General features: G+C 48.4%; 1 protein-coding gene across 3 annotated transcripts; it reads left to right on the top strand.

Annotated features, from left to right (window-relative positions):
* The first annotated feature begins 817 nt into the window (after positions 1-817).
* Positions 818-24,901, top strand: DPP7 (dipeptidyl peptidase 7). 3 transcript variants are annotated; one of them, XM_061571546.1, is made up of 14 exons: positions 853-968; positions 1,597-1,729; positions 3,557-3,774; positions 7,049-7,188; positions 9,559-9,722; positions 10,664-10,799; positions 11,989-12,070; positions 12,956-13,122; positions 14,120-14,180; positions 15,733-15,851; positions 16,367-16,523; positions 20,025-20,089; positions 21,461-21,528; positions 22,700-24,901. In XM_061571546.1, exons 3-14 carry the CDS (start codon positions 3,558-3,560, stop codon positions 22,782-22,784), a joined length of 1,461 nt encoding a protein of 486 aa, XP_061427530.1. In that variant the 5' UTR covers positions 853-968; positions 1,597-1,729; position 3,557; the 3' UTR covers positions 22,785-24,901. The 3 variants fall into 3 exon arrangements, with proteins under 3 accessions (XP_061427529.1, XP_061427530.1, XP_061427532.1); XM_061571548.1 differs by having other exon boundaries at positions 929-968; positions 1,627-1,729; positions 22,700-24,898; XM_061571545.1 differs by lacking the exon at positions 1,597-1,729 and having other exon boundaries at positions 818-968; positions 22,700-24,897.
* Positions 24,902-24,935: the final 34 nt, after the last annotated feature.

The following is a 24,935-nucleotide window of genomic DNA, read 5'->3' as shown; positions in this document are numbered from 1 at the left end:
CAATGTGGCTATTATCTCAGTTGGGAGATTGCAATTGTATATTTGTGACCGTCACGCCTTAAACGTCTCTCTGCGGTCAATCGACCAAGGGATGTTCGCTGCTTCGCTACCGCACGCCGTGTCCAGCGAGCAAAACGTGCGTTGAACTTCTTTCGCACCGTACGCAGCCAACCGCGCTGATCGGAGGGGGAATGGACAACAAACTAAACACACAAAAACAATCTCGATTTGAAGCTTTCGTGACTGCAGGAATCCATTATCTTTGGATCTTTCGGTAAAGTCACGTAGGTAGAAAATTAATAGATCACGACGTTTCGATCGCGACACAAGCGACCGTCTTAAGGTGGGACAACCACAGCAAGAAAAAACAGCTGTCGGTTTTCTTGCTGTGGTTGATGATGACGAATAGATCACGATCGAAACGTCGTGATCTATTCTTTTTCTACCTACGTGACTTTACCGAAAGATCCAAAGAGTACACAAAAAGCAGTTCTCAAGGAATGAGTTTGTCAATATAGATGATTCTTAAAGTGCGTAGCTCCAGTGGCTTCCTCATATCGGAAAGAAGAACGTTCCAGACGGACGTAGAAGCGCGTCTGTGAAGGACCCCCACCGTACACGACGGGGGGGGGGGGCCGTGAGCTGGAATCGAACTCGGCAGCGCAGCGCGCTAACCGCTGCACCACCGCTCCCCCAGATAGCACGAGCCACAGTCACGTGGCGACGGGTCAGCCGCCCACGCCTTGTGCCACGTGACTAGTCACCCCCCCGCCGCGTGCCTCGTGATTGGTCACGTGAAGGGTCACGTGAAGGGTCACGCGCGCGCCCGGTGCCGGTATAAGAGGTCACGTGGCGGCTCCCAGCTGATCGCTGTGGCCGAGGAGGAAGCAGCAGCAGCAGCGGGCGGCGTGAGGAGCGCGAGAGTCTCGCTTGGAGGCCGTCGCTGTGGGCTAAAGGCGGTACTCTCGGTAAGTCTTCGCCATCGCTAGTCCACAGTATCGATTAAGCCTTTACTATCGCTAGTCCCCAGTATCGATTAAGTCTTCAGGATCGCTGGTCATTCCTGTGGCTCGCGTATTTACTGTGGCTCGAGTAACGATTCGCAAGCACCCCCCGCGTGTTGTGTCCGTGCCCCATCATCGTCACGTTCACTTCCGCGCTCCTTGGTCGCACCGCGTGCCTTGCTGCCTCCTTGTGCCAAGTGGCAGAAAGGTTGAATGGATGGGGTTGCCGGACTTTGTTTCGTGTGCGAGGAGCGGTGGCGCAGTGATTAGCGCACTGCGCTCAGCTCCGAGCGGCGAGCCCAGTTCGATTCGCGCTCACGGCCGACACCGGTGACGATTAACTGAACCGGTTCTGGGCCTCAAACGATGTCAGCTCGGTGCGGTGTGTACTTAACATCGCCACTCGGGAGACAAAGGCGGCCGGGCGTGGTGTCTGGACATCCACCCGCCCCCTCGTGCGCCGTGCCGGCCTTCATACTGGCTGCTTCTCTCTAACAGCACTTGCCCCAAAAGTATATTCGGGCTATACGGGGGATCTTTGCTGTGTGTTCTGTATATTTTGTATTTTTTGCGTGCCGGACTGCATCTGTAGATGGTGATTCATGTGGTGATCCATCTACAGATACCCCACCGAACTCGGCGCTGTCGCTGCAGAGAGGAAGCAGCAGCACTGCACGGCACGCGGAGCCCCTCCACGTGTCACCAATCTTGCGACTCTCCCCTCTGTAAGACATGGAGCCGTCGTCTCACAGTGCACTGCTCAGGGTCACGAGATCTCGGTGGGCTATCGATAAATTGATCACTCTTCATACGCGATTGCGATCATACATATTTGAGCGTCGGGCCCATGATCTGTCCACTGCTGGATAGAGGCCTCCCCCGGGCGAACTTTTCCGTCCCCTGCCCTGGTCCCACACACAACCCGTCCTCGCTCGCGCGCACGAGATAATGTCACCCTCCATCGGTCCTTCGAACGACGCACGATGTCTGACTCGCGTTCTCTGTATCCACGTGCTCCGCTTTCTGTCCCGTATGCAAGTTGAACTTCATTCGCACCGTACGTAGCCAACCGTGCTAAGCGGAGGTGCGGGGGAACGACCGTAAACTAAACACAAAAAGCAGTTCTCAAGAGATGAGTTTTCAATCTCCATTGAAAGTGCACAGCTCCAGTGGCTTCCTAATATCGGAAGGAAGAGCGTTCCAGACGGCTGTAGAAGTGCATCTGGAAGCGCGCGATGATGCGGTGAGACCGCCTTTGGTCGATGGTTAGCCAAAAAGCCGCTGCTGCAGTGAGGATGACCACAGTTCGCGTGATGATAGTTTATGCTTCCTGACGAGATCAGCGGGCTATTGTGGATAGCATTTTGTGTGTAATGAGTGCGACCTTCTAATGTAAAATTGCAAACGCGCACCTCTCTCCCTGCTGCTTTGTGCACATTTTCAGCTCTTGTTCCACTTTCTATGTCAGTGTCCATGTTTATGATCCAAGTTTACATAGCAGGCAGTACGAGTCGGTAGAAAAAACATTTTGGCACGAGTAAGGGGCCGTCCATAAATGACGTCACGCACCTGGGGGGTCAGACATTTGTGACGAGGGGGGGGAGAGGTGAGAAATGTGACGTCACATCAAAATGCGCAACTTTAAATAAATATAGACAACACGTTATACGTAATTAAATAGACTTTTAAATACATGTTTTCTCCTACAACATCAGAGTGCAGCGCCACATTAATACGCACTACAATGACAATAGTTTAAAGCGATTTGAAGCATGTTTTATATTTTTTTGGGGGGGGGGGCACAGCTTTATGACGTCATATTTGAGGGGGGGTCTGACTTTTTCTGACGCCGTGTGACGAGGGGGGGGGGTCAAAAATCGTCCAAAATCGCGTGACGTCATTTATGGACGGCCCCGAACTAAAGTCACCTGTCTTAAATACCAATGCCTAAAACGTGCGTACGAGAATTGGAGGCTGCACTTTATTAAATAAATACATTGAAATTGTGATTTGGCATGTTGGTTTGTTGCGTTTTCATTCTGTGTAGCTGCCCACACAAATAACCTTCGTGATTAACAACCATCGGGTGCGTACAGTGTGCAGTGGGTTCGTTTGTGGTGAAACGATTGGTCGTCGTGAAAAAAGGCAAACTCTTGGGAGGAGGGGTCCATGAGGATGAGTTTAAAAAAACCACTGCTGTAGACCGATGGGGCTTTTGCTGATCCACTGCTGGATGACGGCATCGCCATGCCTGTGTAGGCCACGGGGATATATTTTTACCATACCGCACACCGGTTGGTGTGGGTTGGTGAAGGCGGAGAGCATAGATGTGGACGCATATAAATACAGTACAACGCTTTATATTGTTGTCAACTGTGTGGCCTTACAGCATTGCCTTTGCCTGTACGTGTTGATCACCCGTACTGATAATATCCACACGCGGGCCCGGCTCTCCTCCCCGAGATCTAACAAGATGGGGGGCAAGTTGCGGGCGATGTGGTCACAGGCTGAGCTTGTGAGTGTCGTCGTCCGTTGTCGTCCGTTGTGTACAGGATGATGATGGCTGCCATGCTGACAACGACGACGACGATGGTATTGCCGCTGCTGCTGTGCGCGCTCTCCGCGTGTGCTCTGCCCGCCGGAGCCGCTGCCCTGCCCCTCCCTGGCTCCTCTGTTCAGCTGCAGGTGCGCTACTTTGACCAGATTCTCGACCACTTCAACTTCAACTCCCAAGGGGACAAGACCTACAAGCAACGCTACCTCGTGTCAGGTGAGTTGCTGCTCCCGCTGCTGCTACTCCTGCTGCTACCCCATGCTGTTGCTGCTGCTCCTGCTGTTCCTCCTGCTGTTGCTCCTGCTGCTGCTACTCCTGCTGCTGCTGCTCCTGCTGCTGCTCCTGCTGTTCCTCCTGCTGCTGTTCCTGCTGTTCCTCCTGCTGCTGCTCCTGCTGCTGCTTCCGTAGAAACGAGAATATTGGTTCCGAGCACTGCCGTGTACCCCTTTTGATCAATCCACTGCTGGACGAGGGCCTCCCCCCACGTTGTGCGGGTTTACTTGACCGTACTTCACCAGGCGGCCAGTGCTGCCATAGGCTTGCTGCCATGACACAGCCCAATATTGTGACTTCACCAACATCCACGCGATTTTCAATTAATTGTGAACGGTTCATAATTCGGCTCTCATCAATTCAAAATGTTCCTAGTTTGTGCATGGTAGAATCTATAGGAGATACTGGCTTCACATGAACCAATAACAGCACGGGCTGTAAATGTTCGATTCTTAAATAGTGCAATGTGTTAACTAGCTGCGCCACTGCTCTACACACACATACACAAAGATTCCCCATACAACCTTAACAGACTGTTGTGGAAAGTGTTGTTAGCGAGCACCTATGAAGGCTGGCACAGTCATGAGGCGGTGGGTGGTAGGATGCCCAGCTGTCTGTCTCCCCAGTGAAAATGTTTACACATTGTTAGAGGTACTCATTTCAGGCTGATATGATCTAGGAAAGGCCCAGGACGGGTTCAAATAATTGTTCGGGAATCGAACTCGAGTCGCCAGGTTCGGAGGGGAGCGAGCTAACCACTAAACTACCGCTCCTCACAGATACACACAGATGCATGGATGATTGAACTGGTGGAGACGAAAGGCGACGTTCCTTGTTTTAAAAACCATCGGGTGCTACCGCAGTAAAGTTCCAGCTCAGATGTTTGTGCACCAAAAGCCACCAATAAGTTTCAGGGAAAGATTTTATCCCAACCCCCCCTCCACCTCTTATTTATGGTGTATCCACACAGCCACTCCAAAGGGTAGGATCATACCATCAGAAGGTGAGATGGGCCAAACTCTTCAGCATCACAGCACAAATTTGTAATGATCTCCTATGAATGTAATATTGTGCTAACCAGACATGGCAACGAGTTAGCAAAGCTTGGCATCGATAATTATAGGGTCGTGCCACCAACCAGCAATCGCTGTGCATGGGCAATTCCGAATGTGTCAAGGATCGGAGGACATGTGTCTTTGACACCCGATTGGTTAAAAAAACACCGGGGGCACGTGTGTAGCGAAGCTGACGAGCGCAGCATTAATATTTATGACCGGCGACGAAGGCGGTGATCTTCCTTGAAATTTTTCTTTTTAAAGGTGGGCGTTGGTTGTTTACTTCTCTAGCAATTTGGAGGTGAGGCTGCTGGTTGTTGACCCACCCAGATCCCACCCCCACTGACCCCCCCCACCACCCTGGATGCACGTGACTACAAAGGCTAGGCGGTCAACAAAAATAAGTCACTTGATTGAATTTTGTAACAAATTAACCATTAGCATCAGAGCAGCTGAAGGCCACTTTCATTAGTAAAACTCGATGCTGCGTTTCCACAGGCATTAGATATTATACCAAAGCTTTAGTTTGTTGTCCTTCCCTTCGCACCTCCGATTAGCACGGTTGGCTATGTTCCGTACGGAAGAAGTTTAACATACACACATACAAAGCTGTGCTGGACCACTTTGGGACAGGTCTAGTACGGGCCGGTTTTTATCTCAATATGTGGGTCCTTGGAATTGTCCCCTCCTCCCCTCTGCCCAACCCACACTCCCATTTTTACTTTATTATAAATTAGAACCGCCACTCCTTCTACCGTTGTGATCTCTGCCATCAATACGGAGACGTACACATGCATGTAAATGTTGCCTTTAACTCGTTTGCAAGTCAATTACCAACAAGTCCATTTCTAACCCTCCACCACTCGACAGTTCCAGTCAAACAAAGTTGTGTAAGCAGTTTGTCAACATTTTTCTCGCTCTTCAACATTCCTCCAGTTTTACTGCTAAACCAAATCAATCAGCACATTTGCCCACTGCGTGACAACTTGATTTGATTGGTTGTCAAACGTTGGAGCAGTGGCGGCTCCTGCAAAATCTCTCAGGGGGGGCAAATGTCTGGATGATTAAGGTCCACCCATGCAATGAATAAATTAACAGCTTAAGCATGTAAAGGCAACTTCACTTCTTTAATATTAATGAAAAATAAAGTGACTCTTACAATACATCTTGTTTGTTTATATACTCACTATTAAAACAAACCACTCAAGTTTATTTTATTAAAGATTCCACTCGGTAGCGATAAATTATATTGTTGAATGAAACGTGCTTACGTATGATGACGTAAGCACGTATGATGACGTAAGCACGTTGGGGCTTGCCCTCCCGGAGCCATAGAGAATGCATTGCAGCGCCCCCGTTCGAAAAAAAACATCTTTCAATGTAAGTCTATGGGGCCACTCGGGGCGATTCTCAGCCGGAGTGAAATCGCCCCAAAAGAGGCGGTACTCCACAGAACGTGACATGACGCTGATTGGACTATATCCAGAGGCTGCAGTGACGGCTAGCGTGACTGTGGTTGAATGACATTGGTGGTGCGTCGCCCAATCGCCCTAATGAAGAAACCGCCCCTGCGTTGGAGGGTTTTATAAAAAAAATTGGCATTATACCTTCACAGATCATCTAACCCAAAAGAAACAACTTGTGCATCACAGCATTGATTGTGAAAGTCTACGTATAAATTTATGACTCGGTTTGTTAATTAAGGTCCAGTAAGTCGATCGCGTTATATCCAATTCGCATTTGCGTTATGAAAAAAAATGTGTTCCCTGGAACTCCCTCACGCCAGCAAACTGCTGTCGACTGTCGCTGGCCCTGTGTCCAAACCCAGCCTCGTGACGTGTTCTGCTTTTCCATTGGGCGTCTCTTTCTCTCTTTAAACCCAATATGCCCGCCATGTCCTGTACAGCCTTTTGAGATGCGGTTTTCATATTGATGCAATCTAAATCCAGGTTGTACATTATTTCAAATATTTTGTACTGCACTATATTGTTGCCTTCGAGACACAAATCCCGCTTGAAAAAGAAACCAAATCTCAGCAGCGTGCGCACTACGACATAGATTCATCGATTGAAAATGCCCCTCTCGTCTTTTGAGGTGCAATGCGAGATCTTTGATCTTTGTGCGTGCGTTTTTGGTTTTTGTGTGTGTGTTTTGACTTTCAGACCAGTACTGGGAGAAGGGCGTCGGACCGATTTTCTTCTACACGGGCAATGAGGGAGACATTTGGGCGTTCGCCAATAACACCGGCTTCATGATCGAGCTGGCGCCGGAGTTTAAAGCCCTCATCGTGTTCGCGGAGCATGTACGTCTCGCCGGCGCCGTCTATGCCCGTGCTGTCCCTGTGGTGTCCGTGAAGTTTCTAGCTGCTGTCGCTCGCGGCTCGCGGGTGGCGCTCACGGCCCGCGAGTGGCGTTCGAGCCAGGTCACTCGACTTGCAGATCGGGTGTCTTTAGATTCGTCGGCGATCCTCCGCCGTCGATGACGTGGGGGGTAGCAGTGATGGTAGCGAAGGGGACAGGAGAGAGGCCAATTGAGTCTCTCCGCGAATGAGCAGGGGGGGGGCATCGCTCGTGTCTCTCGTGATGTCTTTATTGCATCGAGTCCTGCGTTGGTCAGAGTAGTCGACTCCCGAGATGGGAGGCTGAGAGTTACAAACCTCTGCTTCATTCATCATCATCCTCTTGGGTTGATGCGCGAGTTGTATTTTATTCAGAAAATAAAAACCGAGCGAGGAGATGAGAGTGGTATTGCAAACAAAGAAATAAGACTGATAGGAAACAGATGTGTATAGGAGGATGCAATAATTATAAAAAGAAATGCAATGTAACTGATGTTGGCCAAACATCACAATGCTAAGACATTGCCTGCAAATTTCTCAATTGGGTTTCCGCATAGCAGCCGCACCCCCACTGCAGGGAAGTTAGGCGATGACCCTCCTGAGGAGAGTCTAGAGACTCATTGTGGCTTTCCTGGGTTGGGCGACTGTCTCCGATGCTCCAACATCACCCACAGAGCTGCACGGGAGCAGTGCAATGTCAGTGATGTGACTAGAGCCTCACAATAACATTAAATCTTAATTTTGGAGCTTTCGTGACTGCAGGAATTATTCTTTGGTTTTTTCGGTAAAGTCACGTATAAAAATAATAAATTAAATAATAGCATACGACGTTTCGATTGCAACACAAGCAATCATCATCAGGTATAATGAAATAGCGACATAGAATATAACCAGCGACATAGAATATAACCAGAAAACTATAGACAGACATATAAGCAGACAGATATCACCAAGATACATAGAGAGAGCGACCAGGCAATGCGTTAATTGTGTGTTGACCGACTCTCTGTGTCGTTTTACATAACATTTCGATACTTTGCTAGGTTATTTAATTTAGTGTGTTCTGTCTCCCTCTAAGCCGGCTTACCTTACTCCCCTCCCTTCGTACTCATTGACATGTAAATGTTTTCCCTACCCCCTCCCTCTCTCTGCCTCCGCCCCCCTCTGTCTATTTAAGGCCACCCCACAGAGACGATCACCTCTCTCTGTACCTGGGTTGCTCTCTCTATGTATCTTGGTGATATCTGTCTGCTTATATGTCTGTCTATAGTTTTCTGGTTATATTCTATGTCGCTATTTCATTATACCTGATGATGATTGCTTGTGTTGCAATCGAAACGTCGTATGCTATTATTTAATTTATTATTTTTATACGTGACTTTACCGAAAAAACCAAAGAATAACATTAAAGTGTTGTTTTAGTTTCTCACTACTCTTAGGGTTTTTCGGTAAAGTCACGTAGGTAATTTTTTAAATATAATAATAAATGAAAATAACTCAATTAAATCACGACGTTTCAGGAGGCAACACAAGTCTCCGTCTTCAGGTGGGACCGTCACAGCTAAATTTACTGTATCAAGTGAAATAAAGTTAGCTGTGACGGTCCCACCTGAAGACGGAGACTTGTGTTGCCTCCGAAACGTCGTGATTCAAATTTGTTATTTTCATTTATTATTATTTAATTTTATTATTATTATTTTACCTACGTGACTTTACCGAAAACACCTAAGAGTATGAATCCTTGCAGTCACAAAAGCTTCAAATCTAGAATTCGTTTCTCACTGACGAAGCTCGGAACTCTTGTCAGACAGCCGGGAAAACTATAAGCTAAACCGTTTTATTTATTTATTTTACCAGGTAAGACCCACTGAGCTACATGGCTCTTTTTCAGAAGCGACCAGTCCACCAATGATGGCTCATCCAAGAGGCTCATCATTGGGAAATTTAACGCAGCAAAATAAACTAATCATATGGTGATTCTAAATTTGGAGGGAAAATCTGGAGGAGAAAATCTTTGTGGGGAAAACATGATAACTCCAAATATACAGCAGGTGTCAGGCTTGGGATTGAACCCACGATCTCCTGCATACCAGGCGAAGGAGATGACATCTCACCACCGCGGTGCCCATTGCTGGTTCCCAGCGTGCACCAAGTGTCCTGAGAGATCGATGTTTTTGTGGTATGGCAGTCACACTGCAGTGGCTTATCATGTGGAAATGTATAGCAGCCAAATATTTTGAAGTATGATGCACAATGTACGAATGGTTTTATCGCCATCGTACATAGCCAACCGTGCTAATCTCATCTCGCCGCACTCTTTGCCTCTGACGGCAGCGGTACTATGGCGAGAGCCTCCCTTTCGGGAAGGATTCCTTCCGACTGGACACCATTGGCCTGCTGACCATCGAGCAGGCGCTGGCGGACTTCGCCGTGCTGCTTGACAGCATCAAGCAGAACTTTGGGGCCCAGAAGTCCAAGGTGGTGTCGTTCGGAGGAAGGTGAGAGCAGGGATGGGCGGCCGCGTGTGACCAAATCGACGGCCGTCGGTTCCCCCTCGTTTGCCTGGAGCCAGAGTCCGCCGCCGGGCATTGTCAGGGTGAATTGGGGTTGCTCGAGGAGTTCGTATTGGCAGTGGCAGGGACACCCAAGTCAACACACGCTTCCTCCTGAGTTCCAAAGTTCATTCCCTCGTGGGGCCGGTTTTCTCGAAGGGGGCTCGTGATGGCTACATGAGAGGCTTGAGCCAGCAACGGTGGGTCTGAAATCAAGAGTTTCGGCCGCCCGTGATTAAACTGGGCTCTCAAGTGAGGTCTCGATCAGTGACTGTACAAAATCGAGCCATCGTACGTCGAGATCGAGTTTGATTTTTTTACTCCATAGGAGAGAGGTAAGGTATTTTTATGACTATTGAAACACAGTACAAGGTGTGGAAAAGATGGGGAGGAGTGATGTGTGGTGGAGTGGGACTGCGTGAGGTGTTTGACGCCAATCGGAAACTGCACTTTACACACTGGGCCTGATAAGAATTTCATTAAAGAAATTATAATAACCGGTCAAGTTGGCATATGAATAGATGCCTATTAATAGCTATTGAATAACAAACAAACCCTTCTATCAATCAAACGTATTAATAAAATGGCCCTTCTTTATATGCTATGAAGAAGGGTTAATGTCGCCTATTATACATACTCTTCCATTTGAGGCCACTGTCATTTGACCAGTATCAGTTTTATTCTTTATGCTCCTCCACCGCTGCCAAAGAAGTGTCGCCAAACAGCATGTCCATTTTAGAATTTGCTCATAGGCCACCTCCGATTGTAAATTCCATATCTGTCTGCCTATCCCAGCGTGCCCTGTGTCGCCCCTCCCACCTCACCGTGCAGTCTCTGTGACTGTGTGTGTGTGTCTCTGTGTGTGTCTTTTTTCTGCTCATCTTCAGCTATGGAGGAATGCTGAGCGCCTACTTCCGCATGCACTACCCCCATCTGGTGGATGCTGCCCTGGCTGCCAGTGCCCCCATCCCCTTCGTGTCTGGACAGGGAGACCCCCTGCAATTCTTCCGGGATGTCACGGCTGTGAGATACGCATACCAAGATCCCCTGTGTAGCCTTAACAGACTGTGGGGGCAAGTGCTGTTAGCGAGTAGCACCTAATGAAGGCCGGCACGCCGCACGAAGGGGTGGTGTGGCCAAAACCACGGCCGGCCTCCCTTGTCGCCCCAGTGGGGATGTTTATACACCATGCAACATACTCATTTGAGGCTGAGTCGACCTCGGGGAGGCCCAGGACCGGTTCAGATATTCGTCACCGGTGTCGGCCATTAGTGGGAATCAAACTCGGGACGCCGCGTTCTTAGCGCAGCTACGCTACAGCTCTCTACCCTACGGCTATGAGATGCGTACATACGCATACAGTCCCTCGCAGGCTTCGAGTGTCCCGAGGTTACATACGCAGTGCCAAGTACACGGTTAAGGCTTGGCCATGAGGGGAGGCCCTGGACAAGTTCGGACGCGATTCTCATTCCGTGGGTAGTGCATCATCTTATGGCTCCCTCACTGTGATGGTACCCGTATGGCGCCCAGCTGTGATGGTGCCCGTATGGCACCCCAGCTGTGAGCCCCCCAGGCCAACCAGCCGCAGGAACGATAACAGAAAAATCTACATGACCACGGGGAGAACGTGCAAACTCCAAATATGCTGGCGTCTGGGTGGGGATTGAACCTACGAGCTCCTGCTTACAAGGCGAAGGAGATAACATCTCGCCACCGCAGTGCCCATTGTTAGCTCCCAGCATGCACCACGTGTAATGAGAGAGCGGTGTTTTAGTGGTATGGCTTTCGCACTAGATTTGAAGCGTTCGTGACTTCAGGAATTACTCTTTGGTTTTTTCGGTAAAAGGCACACTGCCTATGTGGGTGTCTCTCTCTGTTTGTCTCTGTGTGAGTCTCTCTTTGCTTGTGTGGCTGTCTGTGTGTCTCCGTGTCTATGTTTTGTCTCTCTCTCAAACTTAGCAATCTTTGGAAGAACGTAATCAACCAGGTAGGGTGTTGACTGTTGTGTTGGCCGGCTCTCTGTGTTGTATTGCATTATATTTCCCAGTTTACTATGTTTGTTTTCTCATTCATTTGTACATGATGATGGTTGCTTGTGTTGCAATCGAAACGTCGTGTTCTATTATTTAATTTAATGGCTTTTCACACTGCAGTGATGTCACTGGTTGGCTTCGCGCGATAAAATTTTTATCTTTTTTTATTTTTCTTGTAGGACTTTGAGAAGTACAATCCTAAATGCCCGGACATAGTGAGGGCTGGTTTCATTGAACTCAAGAAACTTGCCGACAAGCAAGGTAAGTCTAATAGGTGCCAAAGACATTGCTTCCTGCTCATGAATTGCCTCTGGATTTTTGTAAACTACAATTTGTTTTGTTTACCAGTTAAGGCCCACTGAGCTGTATAGCTCTTTTTCAGAAGCTATCTGGCCACAAATTATAGCTCCAAATACTCTAAACCGCAATTTTCTAGATGTGGAGGGAAAAACCGGAGCACCCAGAGCAAAATCCACACGACAACGGGGAGAAGGAACATGCTAACTCAAAATATACTACAGTCGTCAGGGTTGGGATCGAACTGACGACCTCCTGCATACCAGGCGAGCTAGTTAACATCTCGCTACCATGGCAAGATGTTAACTACCTCTATTGACTTGCTGTACTTGGGGGATTCTTATCGTATTTTTTAAATCTGACTGGTGGCGTCAAAACAAAATGAGATCAACCTTGCCGTTCCTCTTCAATCTACGTCGCTCTCCCACGGTAAACCCTGAGCAAAGCTTGTTGGCCAAAAGCTTGAGATTTCTTCTGAATGTGAGTACAAAAAAAACTGGTTTGATTCAACTTGATTTTGAAAGTTAAATGGCGAGGTGATATCTGAACCCTGTCGTGGGGTATGCGTCCCCCCTTCAGCCCACACTGACCGCTGACCGGTGTGATGAAGTATGGTCAAATAACCCCCATGCCCCGCACAGCACGGGGAATTGCTCGTCCAGCTGTGGATCGACGAGAGCTGTGCGTGTGCACGCGCAGAGAAAGATGGCCATGCATGGCGTTGGTCGCCCACCTCCTCGTGGGCAGTGCCGCACTTCATTCGGCACTTGTAATCTCGAATAACACTTGAGCCAGCGGTCTGTTGAAGTCTACACTGGGGATCTTTGTCTGTGTGCGTTTTGTGTTCAGAGTGGGCTCAGATAGCGCAGCGGATGCGCCTGTGCCAGGCTCCCGGCTCTGCTGCGGACGTGCGGCACATGTACGGCTGGGCGCGGAACACCTTCACCTACCTGGCCATGCTGGACTACCCCTACGCAGCCTCCTTCATGGGCTCGCTGCCCGCTAACCCGGTCAACGTGGGTGTAATGCCTCCCGCACGCGATTAAGCACGGAGCACTGCCAATAACACTTACGCACAGTATTAGGTGGGGTGCCACGGTGGCGAGATGTTAACTACCTTGCCTGGTATACAGGAGATCGTGGGTTCAATCCTGACTCTGACACCAGTTTGCATGTCACTCTTCCCGTGGTCATTTGGATTTTTCTCTGGGTACGGTTTTTCTCTCTACATTTATAATTCATATCATGTATTCAGAGTATTTGCCTGCTATAAATTTCCACATCATGATAAGCCACTTCGTTGAGCTATCATTTGTGGCCAGGTTGCTTCTGAAAAAGAGCTACATAGCTCAGTGGGCCTTACCTGGTAAAATAAAAATCTTAGCATACACAGAATGCGAGCACTGCGACAGGATTCCAGTGTCTGCATGCGCCAGCAAGTTTGGTGCGTTGCGCTCCTAGAGTGCTGCGTAATAAGCCAGCAGATAAAATGGGCAACCGTTACGGTTGGGACTTGAACTGTGGTGGGAATCCTATGTAGGGAAGACTGAGCACTGCCATTAGTTGTGCAGCTGCAGTGGTGGCTCCCAGCATGCACCAGTCATAATGGTGCAGCTGCAGTTGTGGCTCCCAGCATACACCGCTCATTTTTTTGCAGCTGCAGTGGTGGCTCCCAGCATGCACCACTCATAATGGTGCAGCTGCAGTGTGGCTCCCACCATGCACAGTGGCTCCCAGCATGCACCACTCATCGTGGTGCAGCTGCAGAGGGTCGCTCCCAGCATGCACCGCATGGCAGTGTGGTTATCCGATGTTACAGCAGCCACCGCAGTGGTGCCACTAGAGGGCGCTGGCGGTTTGCATGAACATTGAGGACTTTAAATATTTTTAATTTCAGTGTAAGAAGCTGCTAACCCGTTTCCAACAGCCCATCACGCATGGAGTCTGTGGTTCTACAAACCGAGAGCCAAGTGGTTTTAGTGTTGCGCGTTCCGTTCGTGTGCTTCTCCGTAGGTGGCCTGTGACCTGCTGCTCAACAGCAAAGATCCTCTGGACGGTCTGACGCAAGCTGTCGGTAAGTTCGAACTCAACCCTCCAGTGTCTTCCTGCTCAATGTATGTACGTTGAACTTCTTTCGCACTGTACATAGCCAACCGTGCTAAATGGAGGTGCGGGCAAAAAATAAACTAAACACAAACCAGTTTTAAAGAAATTAGTTTTGAATCTCGATGATTTAAAAGTGCATAGCTCCAGGGGCTTCCTAATCTCGAAAGGAAGAGTATTCAAGATGGCTGCTGAAGCGCACCCGCAAGGGCGACGATGTATGTGTGAGTACGCTCCGGCCTTCAGAGGTGCTACTTGTTAAACAACACGTGCCCTAATGGGCTATACGGGTGGACCTTTGTCTTCGTATGTATGTTGAACTTCTTCCGCACCGTACGTAGCCAACCCTGCTAATCGGAGGTACAGGAACTGTTGATAACATGGCCAATATGAAGTACTGTGATGCTGGTGGTTGGGTTCAATTCCTGGTAGTGGATCTTTTTATCTCACTTTGTAATGTAGAGGTGTTACGTCCCGGGGTGTAGCAAGCCATTACGTTGCGGTGTCTACATCACGATCCGTGCGTGGGGTGTCTACATCAACGTCCGCATACAGCCCTGCCCCTCGGGGGGCAGTTGGGTATATAGGGCGGTGCGCAAGAGAGCTCGAGGCAGTCGTTGGAGCAGAAGAGCCAGTGAAGACGGAAGACGGAGCAAGCTAGGTAGGACCCTGGGACCCCTAGCCCCGCCGCCCTTATCAGGGCCGGGACTCTGTGTGGCTCAGTGGTGAGACCCTGGGAACCCCCGGCCCGACGTCCTTATCAGGGCCGGGTCCTGAGCGGGCCAGTAGTTGGGACCCGTACCCTGGCTAGGTCGGGTCAGATAACCTCCCCTAGGAAATACATAGCCGGAGGACCTGAGAGCGTAGCCGGTGTCAGGCACGCTAGCCGTAGGCTGTGTTCTTAGGCTGTATAGCTGACTGTTACTGTTGTGTGTTATAATTAACTACGTGTTGCCTCCGTCAAACGTCTCCTGCACTACTTGCGCCGTTACAGTAAGATAAAAAGAGTTATTTTGTATATATTTTTAGAGTGATTTGTTCATCTTTCCTATACTTTGCACTCCTCTCATGGTTTTATATTGTTGTGGCTTTCCAACCTGCCCCGACTGGACATCTGTGAAAAAGAGCTTTTCATTAGCTAATCGGATTCCTCGAGTAAAAATAAATATTCGAATTCTGCTCCTGGATCAACCCGAGTTGGACTTTGAGGTAGACTCATCCTTTAAATGGGTATCTGGTGCGTGGTGTAAATGTCAGAACCTCAACACTGGGGTGACGAAGGCAAAGCAGCTGTGGTGCTGATCACACCACCTCCTCATGTGCCAGCCTTCATTAGGTGCTCACTTAACTGCATTTACCCCAACAACATGTATTTGCAATGGGGGGTGGGGGGGGTCTTTGTCTGTGTGTCTGTCTATTGTATGGGTGTGCGTGTGTCTGTGTACATGTGTGCACACACAAGCTCCTTGGTGAAGTTAACCTCCGGCAATTAATAGCAAACGGCGAATGTTTTCCGTGTCCAGCTCTTTTCTACAACACCAGTGGAACGGCAAAGTGTCTTGATCCAGCAGCCGAGTTCATCGAGTGCGCAGACCCCACTGGGTGTGGATTAGGCCCCGACAGCCTGGCCTGGGACTACCAGGTGATGTCCCATCACCACCAGCACAGTCACCATTACATCACCACCCTGAATCACCATCACTTTCACTGCTATCCCTGCAATAACCATCATTATTACGGTCATGATCACCATTGTGATTACCTGCACACCGATGTCACTCCTCCTCCCTCCTGATCGCACGGTAGCAGAGTCCTTGACATGGTGGTCACGACTCCACAGGAAACCGGAGAATTTCACAGTTGTTTTGCTCCAATATCGGTGTGCTCCATTGCTGTATTTTTTTTCTTTTTGCTTGTCAATTCGGAGACCCGTCTCACTCTTTTGGGAAATGAGACTCCGCGTGTCCCGAGTACTCGCCTGGTTACACGAACTATACTCGACGACAAATGCCACTTGTGCCATGCCGACTGCTGCTTGTCACCACTTTTTCCGCCACCACTACCGCTGCCTGCACCGTTACTGCTGTTCGTTGCCTCCGCGGGCCGTCCCTTCCACTAACGCTGCACCCGCGCCTGCGCCCGCGAGAGCGTGTGCAGGCGTGCACGGAGATCAACCTGCTGTGCTCCACCAACAACGTGAGCGACATGTTCCCTGCCCTACCCTACACGGCAGCCGCGCGGCGCGAATACTGCGCCAAGCGCTGGGGCGTGGTGCCACGCGAGACCTGGCTCGCCACGCAGTACTGGGGCAAGGGTGAGCAACACCCACACAGCTTGGACCCCCGGGGGTGGCACAGGCTGGCCGGATAGATCAGGCTAGCTGAGGGGAGGGAGTGGTGACGCAAGGTGGCGCAGGGTGGCAGGTTCGCGTAGAGTAGCAGTGCCGGTGCAAGGTGTCACAGGGACTAATCTTCATTTCGGGGCACTACTTTGGCCTAGCTGAGATATCTGACCTGCCCACACTGAACATGTGTGATAAAGAGCTTCCTAGCTCATTGGACTCCTCCAGTCTAAATAAAGATTCTGATCCTTGGTTTAGATACAGATTTGAGCTGCTTTTCTATTAAAACCCGGATTCTCAATTGCCGAGTTGATGACCTCAGCCTTGTTTCCAATTAACTGCTCAAACATTTTAAACGGCTGGTGTGACCTCGGGAGGCTCAGAATGTGGAGGTCAAAGGAACTCAGCTTGGATCCGCTGGCTGCTGGTGCCACCCTGGAAGCAGCAGCCAGGATTTGATTTCCCCCTCTACATTACTTTGGATTGATAGTTTTAAATAAAGGAAGTAAAATCATACCCACTCGTTTAGCATTGCGTATCCTGTAATTTAGTTTTATTTACAGAAAAACAAAAGTAAATCCTTGGGTTCTCGCTGACAGTCTACCTGGGCATGGCGTTACCCACAAGGCCCTATTTGAGTTAAATACATTCGGCTCTCCCATGCTTACAGCCACCTGTAATTTCCGTAGTATTTTGGCCGATTTAGATTACTTACGTCGGGACATGAGTTTAAAAACAATTGCTTTTTAGGAGTTTTGTACATTAACTAAAATATTGCCACCAATGGCATAGAAGCGTAGAGGTGCACGATACTGCTTTGCCATGTTTTTTTGATGACCAACCCCGATGCGTTTTTCACTTACAGCAATGGATAACATGGCTGACGCTGATGATCCATTGCCAACAAAACTTGAGGAGTTTAACACGTGGGCTTGTGCGACCAATATCCATAATACAAGGTTTTTTTTAGGTTAGATCGCGTAAATATATACAGTGAGGGGAAAAAGTATTTGATCCCCTGCTGATTTTGTACGTTTGCCCACTGACAAAGAAATGATCAGTCTATAATTTTAATGGTAGGTTTATTTGAACAGTGAGAGACAGAATAACAACAACAAAAATCCAGAAAAATGCATGTCAAAAATGTTATAAATTGATTGGCATTTTAATGAGGGAAATAAGTATTTGACCCCCTCTCAATCAGAAAGATTTCTGGCTCCCAGGTGTCTTTTATACAGGTAACAAGCTGAGATTAGGAGCACTCCCTTTAAGAGTGTGTTCACAGAAGCAATCAATCAATCAGATTCCAAACTCTCCACCATGGCCAAGACCAAAGAGCTTTCCAAGGATGTCAGGGACAAGATTGTAGACCTGCACAAGGCTGGAATGGGCTACAAGACCATCGCCAAGCAGCTTGGTGAGAAGGTGACAACAGTTGGTGTGATTTTGATTTAAAGCTTTCGTGACTGCAGGGATTCATCTTCCCGGTTCTTTCGGTAAAGTCACGTAGAAGGGAAGTAATAAAATAATAAAAATAAAACATAATAAAACAATTCTCACGACGTTTCGGCCACAACGCCTCGACGGACCTGGTTTTCACCTGAGGACGGCTGCTTGCGTTGTGGCCGAAACGTCGTGAGAATTGTTTTATTATGTTTTATTTTTATTATTTTATTACTTCCCTTCTACGTGACTTTACCGAAAGAACCGGGAAGTTGGTGTGATTTTTCGCAAATGGAAGAAACACAAAAGAACTGTCAATCTCCCTCGGCCTGGGGCTCCATGCAAGATCTCACCTCGTGGAGTTGCAATGATCATGAGAACGGTGAGGAATCAGCCCAGAACTACACGGGAGGATCTTGTCAATGATCTCAAGGCAGCTGGGACCATCGTCACCAAGAAAACAGTTGGTAACACACTACGCCGTGAAAGACTGAAATCCTGCAGCGCCCGCAAGGTCCCCCTGCTCAATGAAGCACATATATATGCCCGTCTGAAGTTTGCCAATGAACATCTGAATGATTCGTAGGACAACTGGGTGAAAGTGTTGTGGTCAGATGAGACCAAAATGGAGCTCTTTGGCATCAACTCAACTCGCCGTGTTTGGAGGAGGAGGAATGCTGCCTATGACCCCAAGAACACCATTCCCACCGTCAAACATGGAGGTGGAAACATGCTTTGGGGGTGTTTTTCTGCTAAGGGGACAGGACAACTTCACCGCATCAAAGGGACGATGGATGGGGCCATGTACCGTCAAATCTTGGGTGAGAACCTCCCTCCTTCCCTCAGCCAGGGCATTGAAAATGGGTCGTGGATGGGTATTCCAGCATGACAATGACCCAAAACACATGGCCAAGGCAACAAAGGAGTGGCTCAAGAAGAAGCACATTAAGGTCCTGGAGTGGCCTAGCCAGTCTCCAGACCTTAATCCCATAGAAAATCAGGGAGCTGAAGATTTGAGTTGCCAAACGTCAGCCTCGAAACCTTAATGACTTGGAGAAGATCTGCAAAGAGGAGTGGGACAAAATCCCTCCTGAGATGTGTGCAAACCTGGTGGCCAACTACAAGAAACGTCTGACCTCTGTGATTGCCAACAAGGGTTTTGCCACCAGGTACTAAGTCATGTTTTGCAGAGGGGTCAAATACTTATTTCCCTCATTAAAATGCCAATCAATTTATAACATTTTTGACATGCATTTTTCTGGATTTTTGTTGTTGTTATTCTGTCTCTCACTGTTCAAATAAACCTACCATTAAAATTATAGACTGATCATTTCTTTGTCAGTGGGCAAACGTACAAAATCAGCAGGGGATCAAATACTTTTTTCCCTCACTGTAAATGTGTCATTAAACCCGCCAACACCCGACACAGCCAACTAGTAAGGTTTGTCACGTAAACAGAACATGCCAATTCGTTACTAGTACAGCACACCGGTGTGTTGGAGAGAAAATCCAAAACATTTACAATCTGAGTATGACGTACACAAATCTGTCTGTCGCCTGATGAAGCTGGTTGTAATTACTGGCGAAACGTCGTACTCAGATTGTAAATGTTGTGGCTTTGCTCTCCAACACACCGGTGTGCTGTACTAGTGACGAATTGGCATGTTCTGTTTACAAGACAAACCTTACTAGTTGGTTGTGTCGGGTGGTGGCGGGTTTAAATACACACTTATACATTTACGCATTATAACCCATAAAACCTGTAAAATTTGAGGATAAATTTGCGTTGTTATTTGGGACTTATCTTTAATAAAACTGGCCCAATTTACTTAAAGGGTTCCAGATGCGGAAACAAACCATAAAAAAATGATTATTTGTGAATCTGAAAAACGCATTTTCCCACAACCAGTATCTGTAGACCTCCTTTACTGCCAATTGAATACCTCGAACAAAAAACGCATTGGTGGAAAGAGTTGCATCATCGATGCAAATGGAATGAGTTTCTTAACTGGTATCATGTCCATCTCCTAGACGTGAACTCCTCAAGCCAGATCATCTTCTCCAACGGAAACTTGGATCCGTGGGGAAACGGAGGGGTGAGTTGAATGAACGAATCGGTTCCCTTGACAACTGGGTGTCAGGTTCAATAAAATAAACCGCGCACACCCACGTTCTCTTGAGCAGATGGGCCAAGTATGGGTCGGCCGAAGGAACTCGTAAATTAGCCATGTTGGAGAGAGATTTCGGTGATGATCCGGTGGCTGAGTGAGCTCATGCCTTGCCCGGAACCGCCGATGTCCTGTGTTTGAGTCTAGGTGTCAGCTCTCCGTGCCTAAACCAGGGTCTCAAGCATGGCGTGTTTGTGGTACCAGCGTGAATGACGCTGTGTAAAATGAAAGTCATACAATTTTTTTATCAATTATTTTAAAGCTATTGTGTAAACGTTTTGTTTGCCACACTTGAGGGATGCCAAAAAAAGAGTTTTGGTTGACGTTTGCACCGAGGCCACCAACAGATGACACTGAATGGGCGTGGTTCTTGAGCAACCACAACTCGTTACGCAGCACAGATTGGTGCCTCGCCCGAACTCTCAACTAACACACAGGCGTCTCGATTTTTCCAGCAAATCTCCATGGACACGAGGGGTCTTGATTAGTATGAGGCTGATCATATTTACACCTCAAGTGTTCGTGATTGTAATGCTGCTTTGCTGCTAAAATGAACATTGGTCAGTGCTCGTCAAATATTGCAAGTCCTCATCTTATGGCGGAGGCCCTTGTCTCACATAAGGGCAACCACCGTTGAATTCCTGCAGACTGGTTCCGGATTTTGTCCATCCTGGAAGCGAGGAGTCAATCCCAGACCGGTACCGAGCACGTGACCGTGGTTGTGAGTTGTACCCAGTCCGCATTTATGACTGGCTGACACCAGATGTGGCTGCAGTTCAGGGCACTTTGCTCTCAGTCAGCAGGTTGAGAGTTCAAATCCTGTTCGGTGGGTGGTTCAGCCCATGGTCATGCTTCCACAATGCAGTGACCTTTGCTTTTTTATCTTTTCCCATCACAGTCACCTCTAGATCTCGGAACACGCAAGCGGCTCGGCGTTGATTTTACTTAGAGAGGCGTAGTAGCGCCGTTGTTTTAAAAGATATTGCACTCGCTGCAGAGAACCGTAGCGACACGACCACCGCACTCTTCAGTAGCTGGTGCCAAACTGTGCCATACGCCCTCCCGCATGACCTTGTGGGAGCCTCGGTACCGATAAAGTTATTTTTAGTTTTTCTTCCAGTTTAATTTTGATGATGTACGCGTACATCATCTGAACGGGAAAGGGTTAAGAAGTCAACGGTGGTCATATCCAGACTGGCCTTGGACATCAGAATGTGGAATTTCCCCGCTGGCTTACTTACGGCCACCGTGGGAGACGAGCGTTGACCCTCGCCCTGTCCGGGGTTTGTGTCCGAGCAGTTCCAGCACGACGTGGGCGGCAACGTCGCTGTGAAGGTCATAGGAGGCGCCCACCACCTAGACCTGAGGTGAGTGCGCATCGTACTGGTGGTGACGGCGAGGGTGGTGTTGTGCTTGGTGGCGATGGTGGTTGTTGCACATGCAGAACTTCTGTTTGCAGCGTACGTAGCCAACCGTGCTCATCGATGAACAACAAACTAAAAAAAAAGCGGTTCTAAAAGAAATTAGTTCTCAATCTAGGTGATTTTAAAAGTGCACAGCTCCAGTGGCTTCCTAATATCGGAAGGAGGAGTGTTCCAGACGGCCGCAGAAGTGCGTATGAAAGTTCTACATGGCAGCGATGGTGTCGTTGACGGCGACCCCTCATTTGTGAATCATGCCGAGGATTGAAATTTGCAAGATGCCCACGAGCTGGGCTTTGGAGGCGATGCCATTTTTAGGTGGCAGTACAGAAAGTAGACTGTGGTACGTGGATCAGAATTTGGCATTGTGTTATTTTCCAGCATTCATGTCAACCTCCCACACACAAAAATATTCAAACATGGAATTGGCCAAAACATCCCAATGCAGGAGCCTTCTGAAAATGGATCCACGCCTCCGTGAGGTTTCCCCTGGATAAATCTCCTTCATGTTAAAGTGAGCTGTGGCCGTACTCAGATTTTGCTTGGTCCGAACCAACGTGGTATTTCCATATTTGTATGGTCGGGTTAGTCTCTACACATGTCGCTGCTCAAGAGCGGCGCCATGGTGGCGTGATGTGATCTTCTTCGCCTGGTATGCAGAGGTAATGGGTTCGATCCCGACCCTTGACGCCTGCTGTATATTTGGAGTTTCCATTTTCTACCCGTGGTTGCGTGGATTTTTTTTTGCCTCCAGGTCCTCCGGTTTTTCACCTCCACATTTATAATCAACGTGCGTTTGCAGTATTTAGATTACTTGGCTGCTATAAATTTACACGGCACTTCGTTGAGCTATCATTTGTGGGCAGGTCTCTTCTGAAAAAGTATCTCAAAGCTCTGGGCTTTACCTAATTTTTTTTCCCTTTCCTGTACTTTGCAACCCTGTCTTGTTTTCGTATTGTTTGTTGTAACTTTCTGACTCACCCCTACTGCATTGCTCATCGGATTCCTCCAGTGTCAATAAAATATTCTGATTCTGCTCCTGGTGTGTTTTCATCCCAGAGCTTCCATCTTGGGCCATTTCCAGGAGGGAAGAGTAATTTCTCATTTTGTGTTTCAGGTACTCGAACCCAGCTGACCCGGAGTCTGTTGTCACTGCCCGCAAGCTGGAGTCCGGTCTGCTGCACATCTGGCTCACTGTTTAAACCGCGAGGGTCACTGCCGCACACGCGCGCACACACACACACGCACACACACGCGCACGCCGCACACACGCGCACGCCGCACACACGCACACGCACACACACACACACACGCGCACACGCACGCCGCGCACACACACACGCTCATGCTCAGCCTGCCAGTCGCACGGCAATATTCCACGGGTCTCGTTGCTCGGTCAAGCGATCGGGCGGTGAGCATTTATGTTGGCGGTTCGTGGAACCAGCCATGGAAATTCCACACACCTATGGTGGGCGTCGGTTTATCAACAGGTTGGCCAAATGCCAAGATTACACAGTGGTACTGCTCATTTCATTATCCACCCTGCAAGGATAATAATTAGCACGATTCCCTCCACAACTGGGTATCTCAACCCCCGTGGCCTTTTCCGACTGAGAATCCAAGTGCTGTGAGTAGCCACAATCAAACCAGTGTCCGCAAATAATCTTTCCCCCACACCTCCGATTAGCACGGCTGGCTACGTATAGTTCGAAAGAAGTTCAACACACGTACACAGAAGTCTCAATCTGTATAGAACCTCCATTTACATTATTCAGGATTCCCCACAGATAAGTGGGGGTCAATTTACCACTTGGCTCGGTGTAGCGTAATGTCGACGGTTGTCTTCCTATTTTCCTGCAAAAATCGTGGACAAGCCGGCTTGAAGATCACAGCCAAACATGGGAAGAGTCACGGATTGGCCACATCCAGAAGTTCTCAGGGAGCTGCAGGCGAGAGGAGTCTCCCTGTTGGTTCACAGGCGCATAAAAAATAAACTTGACAGTAAACATCCAGGATGCCTGAGTTGTTATCAAGTATCGCTGGAATAAGCAGATGTGGTCTGGTGGATTCCCATATTCACCACCAGGTTACAAATCCGAGGTCCGTGGTCAGTCCTTTCACCCCACCACCACCACTCTCCGTGGTTGATCAAATAATATCCACTTGCGAGCAAGTTCTGTGGAGAGACCGGTGCCCTTCATGGGAATGTGGAACCGCCACCGGTAGTACAGGGTCACCAGAGATGAGCATCACCAATTGGGTCCGTGTATCACATCCTGCACAATGCATCAGCCTCAATGGGAATGACATTAATTCCATCCTGGAGTCTTAAACGGGCTGAATTGAAGAAATTAACATTTGTATCAAAAGTATTAATTATTTTAGATTATTACAAACACAATAGGGAAAAGATCGTGTTAGATATGCCACTTTTATTCAGCTAGGGGTGGTACAATGGCTTGGAGCACTCCACTTACAACCTGAAGGTGTTTAACTTTCAAATACCAGCTGCTGTTTGAATAGAAGAGTTAATCTACAAATCATCCTTGTGGGATACTAACAGTGGCCCTTCTTTGGGAACTGCCACCAAAGGAAGGTTGGAATTTCCACCACTGGCTCCAGGGATACTTCATTTTAGTAGCAAGAAGCTTCGATTTTGTGAAAAAACGAATTCAATACCATAGTCTATAACATTTGCCCAAAATTGTATAACATGTCATTTGGTTCACGATACAAGCATTTAAGCTTGTGTTGACAATGCAGTTACGTACACGCAATGCACATTTTTACACATTTGTAATTCGTGAAGGAGTTACATTTTAGTGACACGTAACAAACGAGACGGACAATGCAACAGCAGGAATAAGAACAAATCCCCGAAGTCAAATTGTGCCATGGAATCCTGGCGATTGAATCTGTACCATGCCGGAACCAAATAGATGTTTGTCCACTTGCTGAAATGAATACATTTCTTTGAATTGGGGAGGCACTTGATAAAAAACAAAAAATTAAATAAAGGATGTATTTTGAAAAAAAAATGGTTTCTGCACGGTTGCTGAAGTCGCTTCGTCGGTCGAGGGCCTCTGTAAGTGGCAAAGCTGCTGGGATGCACGAGATTTGCCCAGAGTTGTTGAAAGCGCTGGACAGTGTAGGAGTGTCACTTGCATGGAAGGCGAGTACGTACATCTGGATTGGCAAACTGGGGTCGTGGTTCCCATATTTTTTTAAAAAGGGGACCAGAGGGTGTGTTCCAGCTACAGAAGAACCACGCTCAGCATCCCAGGTAAAGCTTGTGCCAGAGTGCTGGGCAGGAGGCTCCGCCCGATTGGTCGAGACTCAAATTCAGGAGGAAC

Source organism: Lethenteron reissneri, chromosome 48 (genome assembly GCF_015708825.2).
Source record: "Lethenteron reissneri isolate LAM-NWPU_2019-01 chromosome 48, ASM1570882v1, whole genome shotgun sequence".
NCBI lineage: Eukaryota > Metazoa > Chordata > Hyperoartia > Petromyzontiformes > Petromyzontidae > Lethenteron > Lethenteron reissneri.
The sequence above is the reverse complement of the archived record's forward strand: the minus strand, read 5'-3'. Positions and strand labels throughout refer to the sequence as shown.